Source organism: Pteropus vampyrus, unplaced genomic scaffold, assembly GCF_000151845.1.
Source record: "Pteropus vampyrus isolate Shadow unplaced genomic scaffold, Pvam_2.0 Scaffold19, whole genome shotgun sequence".
Lineage (NCBI taxonomy): Eukaryota > Metazoa > Chordata > Mammalia > Chiroptera > Pteropodidae > Pteropus > Pteropus vampyrus.
Genome location: NW_011888800.1, coordinates 12,491,841 through 12,510,504, shown reverse-complemented (window position 1 = coordinate 12,510,504; position 18,664 = coordinate 12,491,841). Strand labels below are relative to the sequence as shown.

The 18,664-nt window shown below is 36.2% G+C and overlaps 1 protein-coding gene across 1 annotated transcript in view; it reads left to right on the top strand.

Annotated features, from left to right (window-relative positions):
- FBN1 (fibrillin 1) overlaps positions 1-18,664 on the top strand; it is a 232,956-nt gene that overhangs the window by 130,482 nt on the left and 83,810 nt on the right. Inside the window, exons 17-25 of the mRNA XM_023527716.1 lie at positions 2,914-3,036; positions 4,107-4,259; positions 7,779-7,832; positions 9,417-9,542; positions 13,046-13,171; positions 13,738-13,857; positions 13,950-14,087; positions 14,954-15,004; positions 16,621-16,746. Coding sequence (XP_023383484.1) covers positions 2,914-3,036; positions 4,107-4,259; positions 7,779-7,832; positions 9,417-9,542; positions 13,046-13,171; positions 13,738-13,857; positions 13,950-14,087; positions 14,954-15,004; positions 16,621-16,746 — 1,017 coding nt within the window. The remainder of the gene's footprint in view (positions 1-2,913; positions 3,037-4,106; positions 4,260-7,778; positions 7,833-9,416; positions 9,543-13,045; positions 13,172-13,737; positions 13,858-13,949; positions 14,088-14,953; positions 15,005-16,620; positions 16,747-18,664) is intronic.

Sequence of the window (18,664 nt, the reverse complement as noted above, 5' to 3'; positions counted from 1 at the left end):
AAATAAACGAACCAAGAGCCATGGTTTAGCTTGGTAGCTTTTGAAATAATCTCATTGCTCCAGGTATTGAAGCAAAAATGAAGATTTTTTTTATTTGCGATAAATCTGTGCTTAGAGTCTCTTGCTTTATGAAGTCAGGGATGAGTGATTAATTGTACTTGGGTCCAAATTCTGAGTTGGAACCAGACTTCTCAAGGAACCTCATACTCAAAACGAGTCCACGAAATCTGCTAAAATGCTACACTCAAAGATTCCTGCTCATAGTTTCAGATGCAGAAATGTAGACCGTCAAGCTATTCAAGATTGAGAAAGCAGGATAACGTCCTGTGGTGCCTCTTCTCTGGGTGTCCCTGGTAGACAGCTTTGGGAAATGTGTTATGGAAGAAAGTCTTGCATTAGGTCTTTGGCAAGATGTGTGTTTTCTCTAGGCTTTAAAGGGTTTCTAACTCTTGATTGTTTACCTACATTCTCTATGATCTTCACAGCAATGGCTCTTACTGTTGTGCAAATCTGTCTTAATAGCAAGGGAAAATTTCTGAGTTTTTCAAATTTGAAGTAAGGAAGTGGTTTCTCTACTTTCTTTGTTAAAAATTATTGGGATGACATTGATTAATAAAATTAAATAAATTTCAAGAGTACAGTTCATAATATAATATTGTTTATAATATTGCATTATGTGTTCACCACCCAAAGTTACATTTCCTTCTGTCGCCAGATATTTGACCCCTTGTACCCCTACCTACTTTCCCTTACCACCCCCTTCCCTCTGGTAACCACTAATCCACTGTCCATGTTCATGAATCTCTGTTTGTTTGTCATGTTTGTTTGTTTTTTTTTCAGTTATATATACCACATATGAGTGAAATCATATGGTTTTCTACTTTTTCCTGTCTGATTTATTTCAGTTAGCATGATTATCTCAAGATCCATCCATGTTGTCACAAATAGCAGTATTTCATCTTTTTATAGCTGAGTAATATTCCACTGTATATGTGTACCACATCTTCTTTATCCAAACACTTATCGTAGGACACTTTGGTTGCTTCCCTGTCCTGGCCACCATGAATAATGCTGCTATGAACATTGGGGTGCATATATCTTTGTGGATAAATGTTTTCAGGTTTTTTGGTTTATATACTTTTGAGCCCTGTGCAGGGAGAAACTTATAGTTGGGAAGACAATATTAACATGTGGAAATATTCTACAATGTAAGGCAGCAGTCAATTTCTATAGACTGCTGATGATCCAAGCCACAGCCTCTCAGCATTAAGTATGGTCAACAGATAATACTGATGGAACTATTATTCCACTTCATAGATGAAACCAAGTTTTGCAACTATTTGCAACCAGTGAAATAGTATCTGTCAATAAATAGATTGTTCTATTCATTTGAAAGTGCATGATGATTTAAAAGGTTTGCTTTGACTTTCATATTATGACTTAAGAATCAGGGCTAGAGAGAGAGAGAGGGAGAATGCTCCATATTCTTACCTATGTCTTCTTTTTCTGGTGTATATAGAACAGGAAATATACATACTGTAGTGAGAGAGAGAGAGAGAGAGAGAGAGAGAGAGAGAGAGAGAGAGAGAGAAATCCCTTGCATGCAGAATTTCTTCTTTTCCATAAATTTTCTCTTGTCATCATGGAATAAGATTTTTCTCTTAGTGCTGAGCACTTAGTTCTGAGCCCACAAAGATGTGACTGTTAAAAGCTGAATAAAGAATGCTAATTTAATCTCTACGGTTAACTAATCAGATGAACAGCATGGCCACTCACTTTGAGCAATGCCGCCTGGATTTGTGACCTCAGTAAAAAGCCTTTGTGTTACTTTTTAGGTTGTAGTTGCCACTATTTTACTGTAAATCTCAACTTGAACAAAAAAGTTACTCAAATAACTGAATGAATTCGAGTTCATGTATTTAAATATAACTGCTCTTTTAAAATACAAATCTGTACACGGAATCTTGGACCATCTGTATATATTTTGTGCCAGACAACACAAGCTAAGTAAAACGCAGAGGTGTTTCAGTCTCAGTTTGCCTTTTTAAGGTCAGAAGAAAGGAAATAGTCACAAATACCAGTTGTGTTTTATAAAAAGAGTTGTTATAAAGTGACTTATTCCTAAGTGTTATATGTTTTCCAGAATAGAATTTTGATACCATTTCTACTTCCCTGTATTAATAGGGGAGAAAATCTGTATTGTTATTAGTACGTGTCCCATAAAGACTTTTACCAGGCTTACCTAAGTATACACATATGATCGATAAAATACTTGTAATGAATAAGTTAAGATTTTTCTTTGCTGGGTTCCAGTTGCTTACAGTGCAGTTGTTGGCCAGGAATGATGATCAAAATCATCTATATTCATTTTCTGTTCCTTTTCTATGGTTTGCCAACAAGGCTTTAGTTCTATGTCTATTAATGCCATGCTAATTGTCCTAGAGAGATAAGGCATAAGTGATACTGGAATGGATGCCAGTCTGGGTATTGGATGCCAAAAAGAAATGTTTTCTACCCATGTCAAAGATGCAGTTTATTATCAGGCTAGATTTCTGGCAATCCTGGAAGAATTGCCTTGTGAAACATTATACAAGAATCTTTGTATTTTAGCTGTCACTTTTCTTCTTCTTCCAATTCTGTTTTAGCCTTTATGATTCTTATTTTGGATTTAAACAGTCTCAGAATAATATTATTAAAATAGCATTCTATGGAAGAGAAACAGTCTATCCCTCTCAATTTTTGTTACTGTTCTCTCAAAGGAAAATGAAAATGTATCTCATCGAGCTTTTGTTGTTGATACTGCATATTATTTTCCATCTTCCCCATTTTCAAGTGTTGTAACGGAATTGTAAACATGTTATTGTTTTAGATAAAAATCACTTCATTTTTAATAAGTGCTTTTCCACACCACAGATATTAATGAGTGTGAAACACCTGGGATCTGCATGAACGGGCGCTGTGTCAACACTGATGGCTCCTACAGATGTGAATGCTTTCCCGGACTTGCTGTGGGTCTGGATGGACGTGTGTGTGTTGGTAAGATTAAGTCACGACTAGATATATGCTAGAGCTTCACCCTCTGTCAGTCAATAACACCCATAAATAACAAATGCACCTACCGTAGCAGATATGATATAATTAATATTTGTGGAATAACAAACCAACAAGGTCTGTTCTCTTCTTGTATAATTGGATATCAATTTAAGGGATAGAAAGATGAGCTGAGATAAATGAAAACCAAGGGAATCCCCACCTCTTCTTCTCCCTTTTCTTTTCTAATCATATATCTGTCCTCAGCTTTCTCCAACCCTCCTTTGTTGATAATGGTCTTTGAAATTGGCCTGTATATGCTCATTATCTCATGGCTAACATTTTCATAGAGTATTTTTGTCCCAAGAGACATATAGAATGCAAAGGAGGATATGGATAATCAAGAAACTTACATGATAATAGTTTTATGTGGCTTGATAAGAAGTTTGAGATTTATTAAGAAATAGATATGAATTTTATCCAATTTATTTTTAAGAAAGGTAGTTAGTAAACCCTTTGAATTGAGAGAGGATTGGGTATAGCTGGAAACCCCCTCCCTCATGGCAAAGATGAGACCGTTTAGTCGACTAACATCTGCAGATTTATAAAATGAACCTTTTACAGATTGAACTTCCTTCCTTTGAAAGTATGTGTAATTCATACATTCAATAATTGCATGTTTATTTTGAGGTAGGCCACATTTCTCGTAAAGATCTTATTTATCATGGGATAAAAGTCAATGGTCACCCATTATTCATTCAAAATTTATTGTCTGCTCTGTATAGGCCTGGGGAAGACAAAAATAAATGAGATATGATTCTAGCACTTACATGCCTCGTTACTGGGTAAACTATGATAGTCCTGAGAAAACTCAGAGAGTCTGGCTATTTGTTTCCAGTACTTGGAAACTGAATGTGGTTTGCTTTATTATTTTCTATTGAGACCTAACACCAGAGGCATTCTTTCTGAGTTAGAACAGGGACAATGGATGAATAAAGCCAGCTTCAACTTTGACCTGAGGGGGTTCTCATCTGTTTGAAGCGATAGTGTGATGACAGATGCTTCTTCCTGTTTAGACACACACATGCGGAGCACATGCTATGGTGGATACAAGAGAGGCCAGTGTGTCAAACCCTTGTTTGGTGCTGTTACTAAATCTGAATGCTGTTGTGCCAACACTGAGTATGCTTTTGGGGAACCTTGCCAGCCGTGTCCTGCACAGAATTCAGGTATGTGGTATCACGAGGATGCCGTTTACTCCTAACCTTCTGCCACCATCTGCAGTCTTGCATTTATGGAAGTCATACGGAAAGATTACGTATGTTCTCCAGGTACATTATGTACCTTCCCAGGGTCTTGGCAGGGACTAGTAGGGTCTGATTTTACATTACTCACTTGATCCTCACAACCATTTGGAATAGGTAGCGCATTTTTGCCTCCCATTTGAACTTCTCTACACCAATAATATTTATGCTCCTTGAAATATATGTAACTTGCTTTGTTTTCTAAAGTAGTTTCACAATGTTTGCATTTTGCAGGAATTATTATAGAGCAGAGTTTTTACACAGTGTAAGAGTAAATAATTTTCAGGTTACCCGAATATTTCCAACATTTTTTCCAAAAGGCCTTGAGAATTTTGTCCAAACCTCTCATGTTGATTTAAGTGGGCTTTTCCTAAAAGATTTTTATTACATTCTAGGGAAAAAGTAAATTACTTGACATGGTATAGTAAAAAGAATTGAGTATAGTAAAGATCAATGAGTTGCAATTCTACTCCCCAGCCACAGGCAGACAAAATACTTAATCCGGGGTGGGGAGAAGTTATTTGTGGATTTTTGTTTGTTTAGGAATTTTTTCTCACTTTCAAAAAGATCTGAGATGGCTTACATTAGTAAACATAATTATGAAATAAAATACTATGAAAAAGGGATTCTTTGTTTTCTCATCTGCAAAATGAGTTGTCTCAGGTAATCCAGAAGACCCTCTCCAGTTGTAAATTATTTCTATTTGTAAGGCAAAAATAGTTTATTGAAATTAAAGCAGTAGACTGTCTATATTTGAACATAATTTTAAGGTAGTTTGGCACTTGACTTCTAATGCTCTAAAATAGATTTAGATCTAATATTGAAAACATGTAGCTCTGATTGGTTGGTTTACATCTAAGATTCAGTTAATTCATTTCTGGCACAGGTAAAATCAATTAAAGATTAACTCACATTTTTTAAACATTTGTCATTTTTTAAATCACGATATTTGAAATTATAGAGTTAGAAATTAAAATATGAGAAGTCAGAGAAACTGAAGACTTTAAAAGTAATGGGGGATGCCAATTAAAGAAAGAAATCTTTATTCTGGCTGATTACTTTACCCAATGATTATACAAATTATCATTTTTTATATGATTACCAAACAGTTAAATACATGTTTACAATACTTCAGTTAAATGATAAATATAATTTTATCCAACAAAGATATTTCCATGTAACTTTATACTTGTATGTATTGCTATTAGCCTTTTATATGTTACTTTTCAAAGTCCTTTTCTTATATACTTTGAATTTAGAAGATAGATAAGTCTCATAAAAACTGGTGCACAAATATGTGATTTGTTCGTCTACTAAATGAGCAAAAGAGCCAAACTTAGAATCCAGGACCCTTGTTGCATTTAGTCCTGAGTTTTCACATTTTCCTCTGGACCAAGTACATCTCCAAAGAATTTCTTATGATACATAGGAAAATAAAGTGGGCTTATAAAAAGATGAACAAAAGAGACCAGGTTTCTTTGAGCAGTAAAGCTTAAAGAGAGTGAAATTTGAGGCCCAATTCCTCTGGCCTCTGTTTTATATTTGAATGAATTTACACAGAAGAGGACCACATGTGGAAGTGGTTTCATTCAATTTGGTTTCTCCATCTTCTTCGTGAAAATGCTGAATCATGAAGGATCAGAATATAGGAATCCCCCACTTCAGGAAAGAGGGGGCATTTTGAAAGGTCCTGCAAATATCCAGAAGGAATATCTTTAGTTAATTTAATGAGAAACCCCAGTCACACTACATCTAAAGCTCACCTTTGTGCTCTGGAAGTCAAGCAGGCTGTACATGAAGATATTTCTCACTGGTTGCTGAGCATTTCCTCCTCACAGAAATTGGTCAGTTAAATGCACAGAAGTGCATTATTAGGAATTTTCTCATATGTCCCCACACCACTGTCTTCATGGTACAACTCTGAGTTAGCTCAGCAGCAGCTATCATTTATTAAGTGCTTGAGCTATGCTAGGCATTCTGCTGAGCACTTCGTGTTGTTCTCTCGTTAAATCCATAGAACTATGGTGTATCATTACCTCCAATGTATAGAGGAAACTAACAGAGGGAAGGGGCTTACTCCCAAGACCCCCAACAATAAGCATGGTCATCAGCATTCAAACCCATGCTGATCTGAATTCACTACAGAGAAGAGTATAGTACCAGATCTTGCCCAAAATAAAAAGGAATGATGACAAAACCTGGCCAGCATTTAGGCCAAGCATCAGCTAATTAAGCCATAACTATGAAAGTGCTTTTTACAAAACTAGTATGATTTTGTTTTTCCTGGTTTATTACTTACAGTATTTCTTCACCTCTTTGGTACATGTCTTAATTAATTACTGACATGAGAGACTATAGAGGATGTATTTCTTTTTGCTTCCAGTTCCTGGCTTTCAAACACACAATGGCAGACACTTTCCATTTGTTCTCTTTTTGGCCCCCTTTAAGATGATTTAAAAATTAAGGAATTTCCCTACTTTCTCAAATTTACATTTGCTAAAAGGCACACCCTCTGAAGGATTCAACCTTAATTTCTTTTGTCTGTATAACTCATTTGCATCCACTGTCATCAGAAATGCAATTTCCTAGCATACAAAAGTGTATGAACTATTTGCTTCAGCGATGGGGTGCAGTTGGCTTCTGTAAAAAGGCCCATCCCAAGAATCCAGTTTTCCTGACACTTAAGCCCAGATGATTTGCATTTGACCATGAGATTCTTAGGTTCATCTAAATATTGTTGGAATTGTATGTAAAACATTGTCTCAATTTCATTGTTACCCCAATACATTTAAAAAATAGAAAACTGATCCATCACAAATTTGAGAACATATTCTATGTACTTCAGCTTCTTCAGTAAGATCTTGCAGGTTTAACATTGTGCAATACTTTTCCTATTGACTTATCATATAGAGTGAATCTAGTACCCTGAAGAATATTAACTTTAAAAATACACTTTAGTGCAAGCATAGGTACCCTGTCGTTCTCATGAGTGGAGACTAGAGAATTTGCAGAGAGAAATGAGAAAATGTTAAGAATTGGTTTGTACTGAAAAAAATAGCTCGTACTGAGAAAATTGTTCTCAAGACGGTGGGAGAAAGTTTTATTGACAGTGAAGAAACCACACTTTAACAGGCACATTTCACTGTAAGTGTAAAGTGTTCCCTGGTGAACAAAATCAAGTTAAAGGAAAAACACCTTTTCCGAAAGTGCTTTGCACAAGGAATTGCTATAACTTGCCTATAGCCTTAAAAGTTGTTTTCCTCGATGATACGGAGCCTTTAAAACGGGAGCCTGGTGTAATGGTTTCTCCTCTGGGAGATGCTTCCTTTCCATTGCTACTTTATTTCAGTTCCACACACTCTGGAGGAAATGATGTGTGCAAAGCCAAGGGCAGGACTGACCTGCAAACAAGGGAATCATTTACTATCTGTTAATTTATTGCAGCGGAATATCAGGCACTCTGCAGCAGTGGGCCAGGAATGACGTCAGCAGGCAGTGGTAAGGACTTGTTTCAGAATTTACTACCTTAAGCATGTGTAGAGGCAGGATCATGCCTTCCTGTGGGTTTCCAGTTGGTCCCTTTACACCAATCTGGTCTGACCCCCTCTCTGACTATCACTGCATGATGTACCTGGGTCACCGTGAAGCCCACAGTGGCAGAGCAACATGGCACAGCAGGTCCTGGAATTGCTGGGGGTTGGTAGTCTGGGTTGGATGCTCTCCCAAGGTGGGTGGTGGAGGACAGTGGATGAGATACAATGCCTGTGGTTGCTCGGTTGTGAAAAGAGGCAGCCTGGCCTTCCTCTGATCTGGATCTACCACTATCAAGTAGAGTTCAGGGTTACAGGCTCAACTGAACTGTTATTTCTTAACTGTCTAGCGTTTGGTTATTATATGATGGCAGCTGGGAGCCATTTTATATTTAATATTTTTCATCTTATATTTTATAGCAAGTGGTGATAGCAAGTGACTGAGTTGGAAGAGAATAAAACATTTAAATGTAGCAGTAAGAACTAAAGAAATATCAGTGCTATAAAAGGAATTACAGCTCAAAGGGAAAATTGGAATAAGTATAAAAATAGGTGACAAGAAAGAGGAAGGATTATTTTATTAATATAAAGTTAAATGATTTGATTCAGGAAAGTTCTGGGAAAAAATGGCTAACTTGACTTGATTGTAAGTTCATTCAATGTGATTGGTTTCATCATTTTGTGTGGATGAAGATGGGGAGGGGATATTGGAGGAGGAAAGAAAAGTAAGGAAATATATAATGAATAAGGAGTTAGTTGGGAGTAAATAAGTTGTGATAAGGACCTGCAGAAGAAAAAAAAAAAAGGTTAACCTTGTTTTATAGAAGAATCAGGCACCAGGATTTGAGACTAGCCATTCACAGGTTCTCATTCTGCATCACCATTGACTGTTAGAGCTCTCCTCAGTCTGAGAGAGCACAGCCTCCTCTGGGCAGATCATCTGAAGCTTTTCCATACCAGGTAGTGTTTTGAGTAGGCTTTGGACCGAAGCACAGGCCTGCACCAGACATTCATGACATAGAGTGAAGAGGGTGTTATACGTTCCAGAGGAGTGAGGAGTTTAAGTAAATAGAGTTTGTATTTTAATTTGAACTTGAGGATATTATTGCGCTTACAAAAGTTTGAATCATGAGAATGACACAGTCACCTTGTTTTTAGGTTGTTAAGTTTGGTGGCAGTGTGGAAGGTAGATTGAAGAGGGACTGCTGGTGGCAGGTAGACTGATTGTAGGAACTTGGGCTCTGCACTTGATCCACTTTTCCATTTTGGTGTTTGGACCAGAAGTTCAGGAGATCTCCTTCAGCTTGATTAAGGATTAGTAATCTTGTAATTCCAGCTCAGATACCAAGTTCCTCCCTGGGACTGATAGAAGGAAGGTTTGACTCAGAATATCTTGTACTAAGAAAAAGAGATCAAGCTTTCTCATCAAAGTGTAACCTTTTTTCTTTGCACAAGGCCCTAAGGTTATTATATTTATCGTAATGTTACTTTTTTGACAGTTCATTGATGTTTACTTTAGAATATTTTTGATTTTTAACTTTTTTGGGTACAGATATAAACGAATGTGCATTAGATCCTGATATTTGCCCAAATGGAATTTGTGAAAATCTCCGTGGGACTTACAAATGTATATGCAATTCAGGATATGAAGTGGATTCAACTGGGAAAAACTGTGTTGGTAAGTTTCACCTATTTTATAAGATGGGTCATGCATCTTGCCTTCTTTCTTTTGATGCTTAGAAGAAACTGCACTTGAAGGACTTGAAGGACTGGGTGGATAGATGTCTTGGGGTGTCAGCATGGCATATATGTGTCTTGATTAACAAAAATTTATATAGTTCATGCCCACTTTAGCATGTATACTAAAAATGTATATAGCTGAATCTTAACAATTCATGAATAATCATGTATTGGATTCACTCCATAAAAGAAAAACTCCTTAGATATATAAAATGCAAAAATTATGAGCCATTCTCATGTGGCTATAAAGGTACTGTTATTTTTATCCAGAAGCAGCTCTCCTCCCAACCACTTATTAGAATGAATAGGAGAAAACCCAACTTCTTTTCTTTTTTTTTTTTCTTCAAACACTTTTTTCTTTAGTTTTCCTATTCGACATCTCTACCCCTATCTATAGCAACTACCATTTTACTCTTTACCTCTATGTCTTTCTGTGCCTGTCTTTTTTCACTTACCATAATGTCCTCCAGGCTCAGTCATAATCATTACAAATTATAAATATATCTTATTTCCTTTATTCATTCATCCATAGAAGGACACGTGGGTTTTTTTCCCCATGTTTTGGCTACTGTGAATAATGCTGCAATAAACATGGGAGTGCAGATATCTCCTCAAGACATTGACATTGGTCTGAGCAGTTTTTTTTTATATGACCCCCAAAACACAGGCAACAAAAGCCAAAAAAGCAAAAATAGACAAATAGGATTGTATCAAACTAAAAAACTTCTGCACAGCAAAGGAAACAGTAAACTGAGTGAAGAGACAACCTATGGAATAGGAGAAAATATTTGCAAACCATACATCTGATAAAAGGTTAATATTCAAATTACATAAGGAGCTCAAACAACTCAATAGCAATAAACCAAATAACCCAGTTTAAAAAATGGGTGAAGGACCTGAACAGACATTTCTCAAAAGAATGCGTACAAATAGCCAAGAGACATAAAAAGATGCTCAACATCACTAATAATCAGGGAAATACAAATCTAAACTACAATGAGATATCACCTCAAACTTATTAAAATGACTATTAGCAAAAGACAAAAAATAAGTGTTGGCAAGGATGTGAAGAAATTCCCTTATGTGCTCTTGGTGGGAATGAAAATTGGTGTAGCCACTACAGAGAATAGCATGGTGGTTCCTCAAGAAATTAAAAATAGAGCTACCATATAATCCAGCAATCCCATTTCTGGATATTTATCCAAAGGAAATAAAATTGGTAGCTTATTTTCAGTAATAATTGCTCTCTGTTAAGTTTAACAAACACCATTTTTTATGCTCTAACAATCCTTAATGAAGCTACCAGACGGTGACTAAATAAATCCTTGGGTTGAGAAGAAAATGGTCAGATGGGCACCATTATTTTTTCTCAACTTTCTCCAGTTGCCTAGACTAGTATTTTCTGAAAAGTATTGTTCATTCTGTAGTGTAGTGACATATAACCTCAGGTTTCCTGACGTTTGGCTTCTAAAATCAGAATATTTATACTCAGGGGAATATGCTAAAATGTGCCAAAACCAAAATGTATGGTGGTGCATCTTTTTGATTTGGAGGCAAAACGTATTTTACCTCAAAGCAAACATACTTTCATGAAATGGGATGAAAATTAATAAGCTTTAAGATAAATGGGACCTCAAATATATCTTTCACATTCTGAAAGCCACGGAGGGCTTAGAGTAGGGGATTACTCTCTTCTGCCATTAGCAGTTTTTTAGTGGTAGGGTTTGAAAAACACTGCTCTATGGTTGTCAGTTGTTAGAACATATAATAATTTAGATATGCTACAGATTGAAGTAAACACAAACGTCTTTTTTTTTTCTTCATTCTTTCAACACATAATCTAGCAAATATCAACTACTTATCAACTACTGGATTCAACAATCTCCCATTCAGCCATTAAGGAGTCATCATATATTCTGACCCAAGAAAACAAAGTTCTTTCCCCACGTGTCCCTGGGTATCAAATTATTTATTTGTACCTTGCTTTACCATTTGAAGTCATCTGATGTTGGGGAGCTTGTTGAAGTATTCACAAGCTCTTTTGAACCATTTCCAAGAAACTATTGCCTTTGAGTAGACAAATAAGCTTTAATTTATAAGAGTAATGGAATTAAATTATTTCATATTCCTTTAGACAAGGAAAAATTGCCATGTCAATTAAGTTTTTTAATTTATTCTATATTATATCAAACTATTTTTAAAAATGGCCATCTCTGAAATATCCATAAGTTCTCCCCTGACCTCTTGTCATTGTAAACATTCTTCCCAAAGCTCCTCCAGCCTAATTTCTATTTTAGACTCTTTCTAGTAATCCTTGTACCCCAATAGGGACTTTGGTCCTCTATTATTCTTTTAACCTATTACAAAGGCCTTCATTCAAATTCCACTTTCTTATACCTAGCCGTTTCATTTTTTTCTCTCTCCCCCACCTCCCTTTTTATAGCTCCTCTTCCTACAAAGTTCTGTTTCTGTTGAATTTTTTTAATCTTCATCATCAATTCCTCAATTTAAGGGTCCAGATACTTCTGATGTCATCAAAATTTAGGAATTGCAATATGACACTTTTGGGAAGTGTTAGCATTCCTTATATCATGTTGACCATTCTCAGCATGGCATTTGGTCAGCCGATAACATAACTTCATACTCGATTTTCCCATATAAAGGACTTAATAAATATTTTGCTAATTTAAGTGTTTTTAATGCTATGGACCCATGCAGTTCTCCAGTGCTGAATTCGTATATCCTTTATGTTAGGACTACTAGCTTGTCAGATGATGATCTAAGCAGAATCTCTCAATGTCTAAAAATTTGTTGTTAATGTAAAGCCTATTTTGTGGCCTATTTTATAGGCCAAAGGGATATTAAAACAACTGTGTTATTTCTACACTTTTTAATCTAAGTCATACAGATCAAAAGTTAGATTTTGCATCATTATTCAGCTGAAAACAGCTCTCTGAATCTCAAGTCTAAATTCCTTATGACAATCATAAATTCTATAGATTGCCTCATACTTGATAAACATTACTGGAGACCCTTTAAATTATTCTAAAGGAGAAACACTCATCCTAGAACTAACACATTTCAAAGGTGGACCATACTTTCTAAATATTTATTTAGTTCCTTAAATCAGTCAGATTAGTCTTTTGAATTCTGGTGATAAGTGATTTCCAGTAAATCCAGGTTTTCTTCCTGCTCAAGAAAAAAGTGAATTGAATACTGACAGATGACTTTAGAATTTGTACATACCTAGCATAGATAATCAGGTCAAGCCTCTGTTTCCTTCAAATTAGGTAGCTTAGGCAAAAACTAATGATACAGATGTTTTGCCTCTTTGTTTGAATAATCATATCTTTATAACCTTAAAAACCTAACTAAAAGAGCAAAGAAATTACATGCATGGGATAGGCTCTTTTAAAAATGAATTTTCATTGTTTTTTTCAGATATTAATGAATGTGTATTGAACAGTCTACTTTGTGACAATGGACAATGTAGAAACACTCCTGGAAGTTTTGTCTGTACTTGTCCCAAGGGATTTATATACAAACCTGACCTAAAAACCTGTGAAGGTAAAGTACATCTTTGTTCATATGCTATGTACTTTGTTGTCTTTTGGAGTACCATTAGAAAACCACGTAAAAAAATAAAGTCACTTCTGTTCTAGACAATTACACAACTTCAGTTGAGATTCTGTGGTCCTAAATGGCACTCATATGCACTTTGCAAGCTACTGGTGGTACTTACTTACTGGTACATTTTATTTGACATTTCTTTTGTGTTTAAATGCCATTTAAAAGTATTCATTTTGCATTTGCCTGCAATTAGCATTTTACTTACCATCATTTAATAGACAGAGAAAACATTACAGATATGCTTTTTGAGTAAGTCGTTCAGAAGTCACACATATTTGCTCTGGTTTTTCTGAATAAAAAGATTAATCCATGTGCCATATTCTGTACTATAGAGATATGCTCTATTATTATTTTTGGCATCCATCTAGTCTAGAAAAAAAAATCCATTTAGGCCAGCTTTACTCTCTAATGAAGAATACATGGCAGCAATTGAGACCAAGTTTAAATATTCACCCATGTCCAAGACTAGTTTGTAGCAGTAATGGAGACCTGTTTTGTTTCAGATATCGATGAATGTGAATCAAGTCCTTGCATTAATGGAGTCTGCAAGAACAGCCAAGGATCTTTTATTTGTGAATGTTCTTCTGAAAGTACTTTGGATCCAACGAAAACCATCTGCATAGGTATCTATCTTCCTGAGACTAATTTTCCTATGTGTATCAATGCTGCTATATTTAAGAGTGTATTAAATACCATCTGCACTCCGCCCCTGCAGAAACCATCAAGGGCACTTGCTGGCAGACTGTCATCGATGGGCGGTGTGAGATCAACATCAATGGAGCCACCTTAAAGTCCCAGTGCTGTTCCTCTCTTGGTGCTGCCTGGGGAAGCCCGTGTACCCTGTGCCAAGTCGGTAAGAGAAAAGGGTGCCATGGCTCCTGTGCTCATCCCACTGGTTGCTTTGCTTAGAAAGGGGAAGCTTAGTACTTTACACATTTGGGTTCGTATGGGAATTTTAGAAAATTTAATTCTCATGACTTCAATGGAACATATTGCTGAATGGGAAACTAAGAGAAGTGTCAAAGACATTAATTTTATGTGGTTCGGTAATTTATTGTTTTCTATCACCACATTGTAATATGGTTAGCTGCTGTTGCTTTCTTGGATCGGCAATTCCTATTGGCTCTCTGGGGAATCCCATGATTGGGAGTCCTGAGCTCTTTATAGGTACAGATTCTCTTCCAAAGTAACTGATTAACATAAAGAAACCAGTATTCATGACTAAACGTCTAAATCTGTTGCAAAGCTGAGGTTTGAAAACCTTGCTGATGATTTTGTTGATTGGATATATAAATGTGTGAATTTATATAGTGCGAATGCTGCAGGATATGAGATCTTCAAGTTCTAGACTTTGTTTTCCATGTTCATATTACAGTAATCCCATATAGTGTGATTTCTAGTGTAGGGCTAACAGCAAGAGGGAAGTGTAGTTAATTTTCTTCTTGGTCATCAACTTAGCATGACCTTTAGGGGACATTTAGGTCTTTTCGGATAACTCAGAAAAATTGACCTTTATTTAAGGAGACATTTTATAATTATTTTTTTTCACTTATGCAATCTCAGAAACACTTTGTTATCTCAGACTTATTCATAGCAACAAAATCTAATTCATGTTCCAGGCCCTCTTTCGTGTTTCTCATACTAAGTCATAACTGTAAAGTCTGGATATTGTTATCTCAAATTTGCTTTTTGTTTTTGTTTGTTTGTTTGTTTTCACAGATCCCATATGTGGTAAAGGCTACTCAAGAATTAAAGGAACACAATGTGAAGGTATTTATGATTATTTATAAACCATAAATTACTGTGTGCATGAAGAATGCTTGTGTTAACTTGGACTGGATAACTTCATATGTCATGTAACTTCACAGTGAGAAATATGTAGCAGAGTAAAAAGATAATGAGAACAGCAGAACATAACAGATATTAATTTTACAAGCATGTATATGCTTTTGCCAGTGTCAGACCACTATGGCCAAAGGACAGGAAGGCTGAAAATGTTTTAGACTGACCATAGTTTTGAATGACTGCACTTTCAAAATGTTGTAGATCATGAATATAAAACAAAGTTTTTGATGAGGCTGTAAAATTTGCATTTTCCTTGGTTTGTCCTGTTTTTCTGTTTGTCATGGATGATTTACAAGGACAAACTCTGTTGCCTCATTTTTGAAAGTCTATGTGGATTCTCTCCAGTTTGCTGTGATTCTTTCTTATGGAGTCACATAAGAAAGGTCAGGGTGACTAACACAACCTGACATGACACAGCAGCTGAAAAATTTTAAAACCAGCAATTAGTCCCATATGTGGGATAAAATGAAGTTTTTTTCCCTGCTAAAATAAAGAAGAACACTATAACCCCCACCCAAGGTCTTGCTTTCCAAATGATGACTGAATTCTTTGGCCTTTTTCTGGTCCAGACCCACTGTTAATATCTGACCTCAGCAGCACATTTTGGTGTGTGAGTGGCCAGAGCAAAAAATACAAAAACAAACAAACAAAAAAAAACCCAAAAGGTAAAATTTCCCCTCCCCATTTATCTCTCTTATAAGGAAAGATTTGGAATTTTTTTTTTTCCGCAGTATCACTGTCTTGGAAAGTTATTTTTTCTAAATAGAGACACAGTGTGTGAATTTCTTAACTAATGCTCCACTTTTTTGACATTGGAAAGTAAGTGCCTTTCTTTGGATTAACTTGATGGTGAATATTTTTCCAAATTAAGTGCAGAGAACATATTGCTCTGCATTAAGCACACTGGGACAGATTGGTACATTTGAGAGAGATTGGGTGAATGATGAATGGATGAACACGAGCATCTTTCAACTCTCCCAACTCAAGCTGGGACCACAAAGGCTCTGACAGAACAGCCTGAAACCATTGCCGAGTTAGAGCTACTGATATGCTTCTGGTGAATTCTCAGCACTTCTCAAAAGAGGATCTTTTTACTGGCTACACATATTCCTCAATGCGATTTTTTCTATGCTCACCTTTAAGATCTTGATTCTTTGCTAGTTTGAAAGACTAGATTTCTGTTACTCTATGTTCTTCTAAACATCTGTTTTCATAAAACTAATTATATGCCTCCTGGGAGCCTTACCTGAGATAGCCCAGAGTTATGCCCAAGAACTTGCACCAGCTCCCTGTTTCTTTTGCTCAAAATTTACTCCCTGAGACCAATGGAGAAATATATCTTTGGTAGTAGCTGGGCTTGTTTTTGCTATTCAGACATCCCAAAAGTTCTACCTAAACTATTTGGAGGCAAACAAATTTTGCGAGTTTTTCAGGTTCCAAATGGCCTTTTCTGTTGTGAAAATAATTACGACTTCATGAGTGCAATAAAGTAGACTGTTGTTACACGGATATACTAACTCCATGTTTTTTTTCTTTCATAGATATAGATGAATGTGAAGTGTTCCCAGGAGTATGCAAAAATGGCTTATGTGTTAACTCTAAGGGATCGTTTAAGTGTCAGTGTCCCAATGGGATGACTTTGGATGCCACAGGGAGGATCTGCCTGGGTAAATACTGAGCTCATTACTTTCCTAATGATCATTTTTAAAAAGAGTATTAAAAACTCAGTTAACACGATAGAGTTGAATATTTGATTCCAACTACAAACATATACATTACAAATTCAGCATTTTCATTAGGATCTATGGTGGTTTCCTAGACAAATAGCCTTCCTGACTCATGCTCTTTGTTTATTCTTTATAAAAAGTGTAGAGAACATATTAATGAAGGGAAGCTTTGGTCCTTAATTGATATGTAACTATTCCTTAAATCATTACCATCACAGTAATAATTACAGAACTCTTAATACACCCCCATATATCATGGGTTATAGGACACAAGATCAATGGTATCTCAGAACATTTTCATAGGGAGAATATTTTCACTTAATTGAAAACTATAGCTCATGTCTGCTAGACACATCCTATGATTAGTCAGAAGGACAAGTCCTCGCAGGAGTCTTATGGGCATCAGGAGTGAAGAGTGCCACAGTCCTGAAGAGTGAACCTGAGAGAACCCAGGGCTGTTGTCACTTTCAGTCATAGTGTGATCCTCCATGCCAACTGCTAGAGCCCAAGTGGCAACGATGTGGAAGAGACTGGACACAGAACCCTGAGTTCTTAGAAAGCTACCCTATGGACTTATAGTGGCAGTAGACTTGAGTTCTCATAGTCGTTCCTATGGGGTCTAGCAGATTAGCAGACTCACTCTCATGTTACTATTATGGCTCTTGACTGCTAGGAATATGTCTATCGGATCACTGGTTTCTGAGTCTATAACTATAGAAATAATGCTCAGCCACACTGTCTATCTGAAACCTTATTACTCTAAGAGCATCCTTAGTGCAGGACTGCTGTAGGTAGTTGAAAGAGTGGTATGCAGTTAAGGGATTTAGATCCCTTATGAATTAGAACAAGTAAACCTTTAAATGTAGAACTTTGTGGGTTATAATGTAATAAATATAGAAGATAAAAATTCGAATTCAAAGGCTAGAGTCTTGTGTAACTATGGAAGTCAGTTAATCCCATTCTCAGTTTTAGCTTCTTTGTTTAGGGGGAATTAGCATTTAATGAGAAACTCTTCTAGTGTATTCCAGGTTCAGCTAAAAGATGCTTCAGTGTTTAATTTAGAAATCTTTTTAAAATTATCTATCTTAACAGAGGCAATCTGCATGTAAAGTTTCCCAGAAGGCTTCAGAAACTTTCTAACATTAAAGGAAGCTCAGGCACTGAGTCAAATGGTTAGTGACCACCTTATGAATGAGAAAGAGAGGGAATATCATGCCTTATGTTTTAATTACACTTTATAATTTTCAGATGCATAATCTCATTTGAGCTTCACAGTGCCTCCCTGAGAGATGAGTGGAACATCATTTTACAGATGTGGGAATTCAGGCTCAGGGTCAATAATTTGTCTAAGACAAATGATTTCGTAGTCACAGAGCAGGACCAAATTCTACTAGGTCTACTGACCTCTTGTCTGCTACTCGTTCACTCTTACCCACAATCTCATGAATCTGGGTTTGGAACTAGATGTACCCCACATGCATCCTGAAGAGTGTGTTCATTAGCACATGTTGAGGTGAAAGAAGTACTTGAGAATAGGAGTGAATGGCTTTTCTTTGTTGTTTTCCTCTTTAATCTCAAGGAGGGCAGTTGTCATTTTGGAGTTTACCGTTCCACCTCAACAAAATGAAGTGGATCTTAGGAAAAGGGACTGGAATAGCTCAGATGTCCTCCAAGGATAAAGAGTGCAGTTTGTTTTTAGCTATAAGGATGTCAAGGCATCATGGAATGAATGCGTGCTTTGGTAACAGGCATATCTATGAAAACATCTCCTCAAAGAGCACTGCAGTATTCCTCAGAATACTGCTCCTTGTATGGGATTATCAGAAAATACCAAAGTTGAAAGGAGACTTTTCACAAG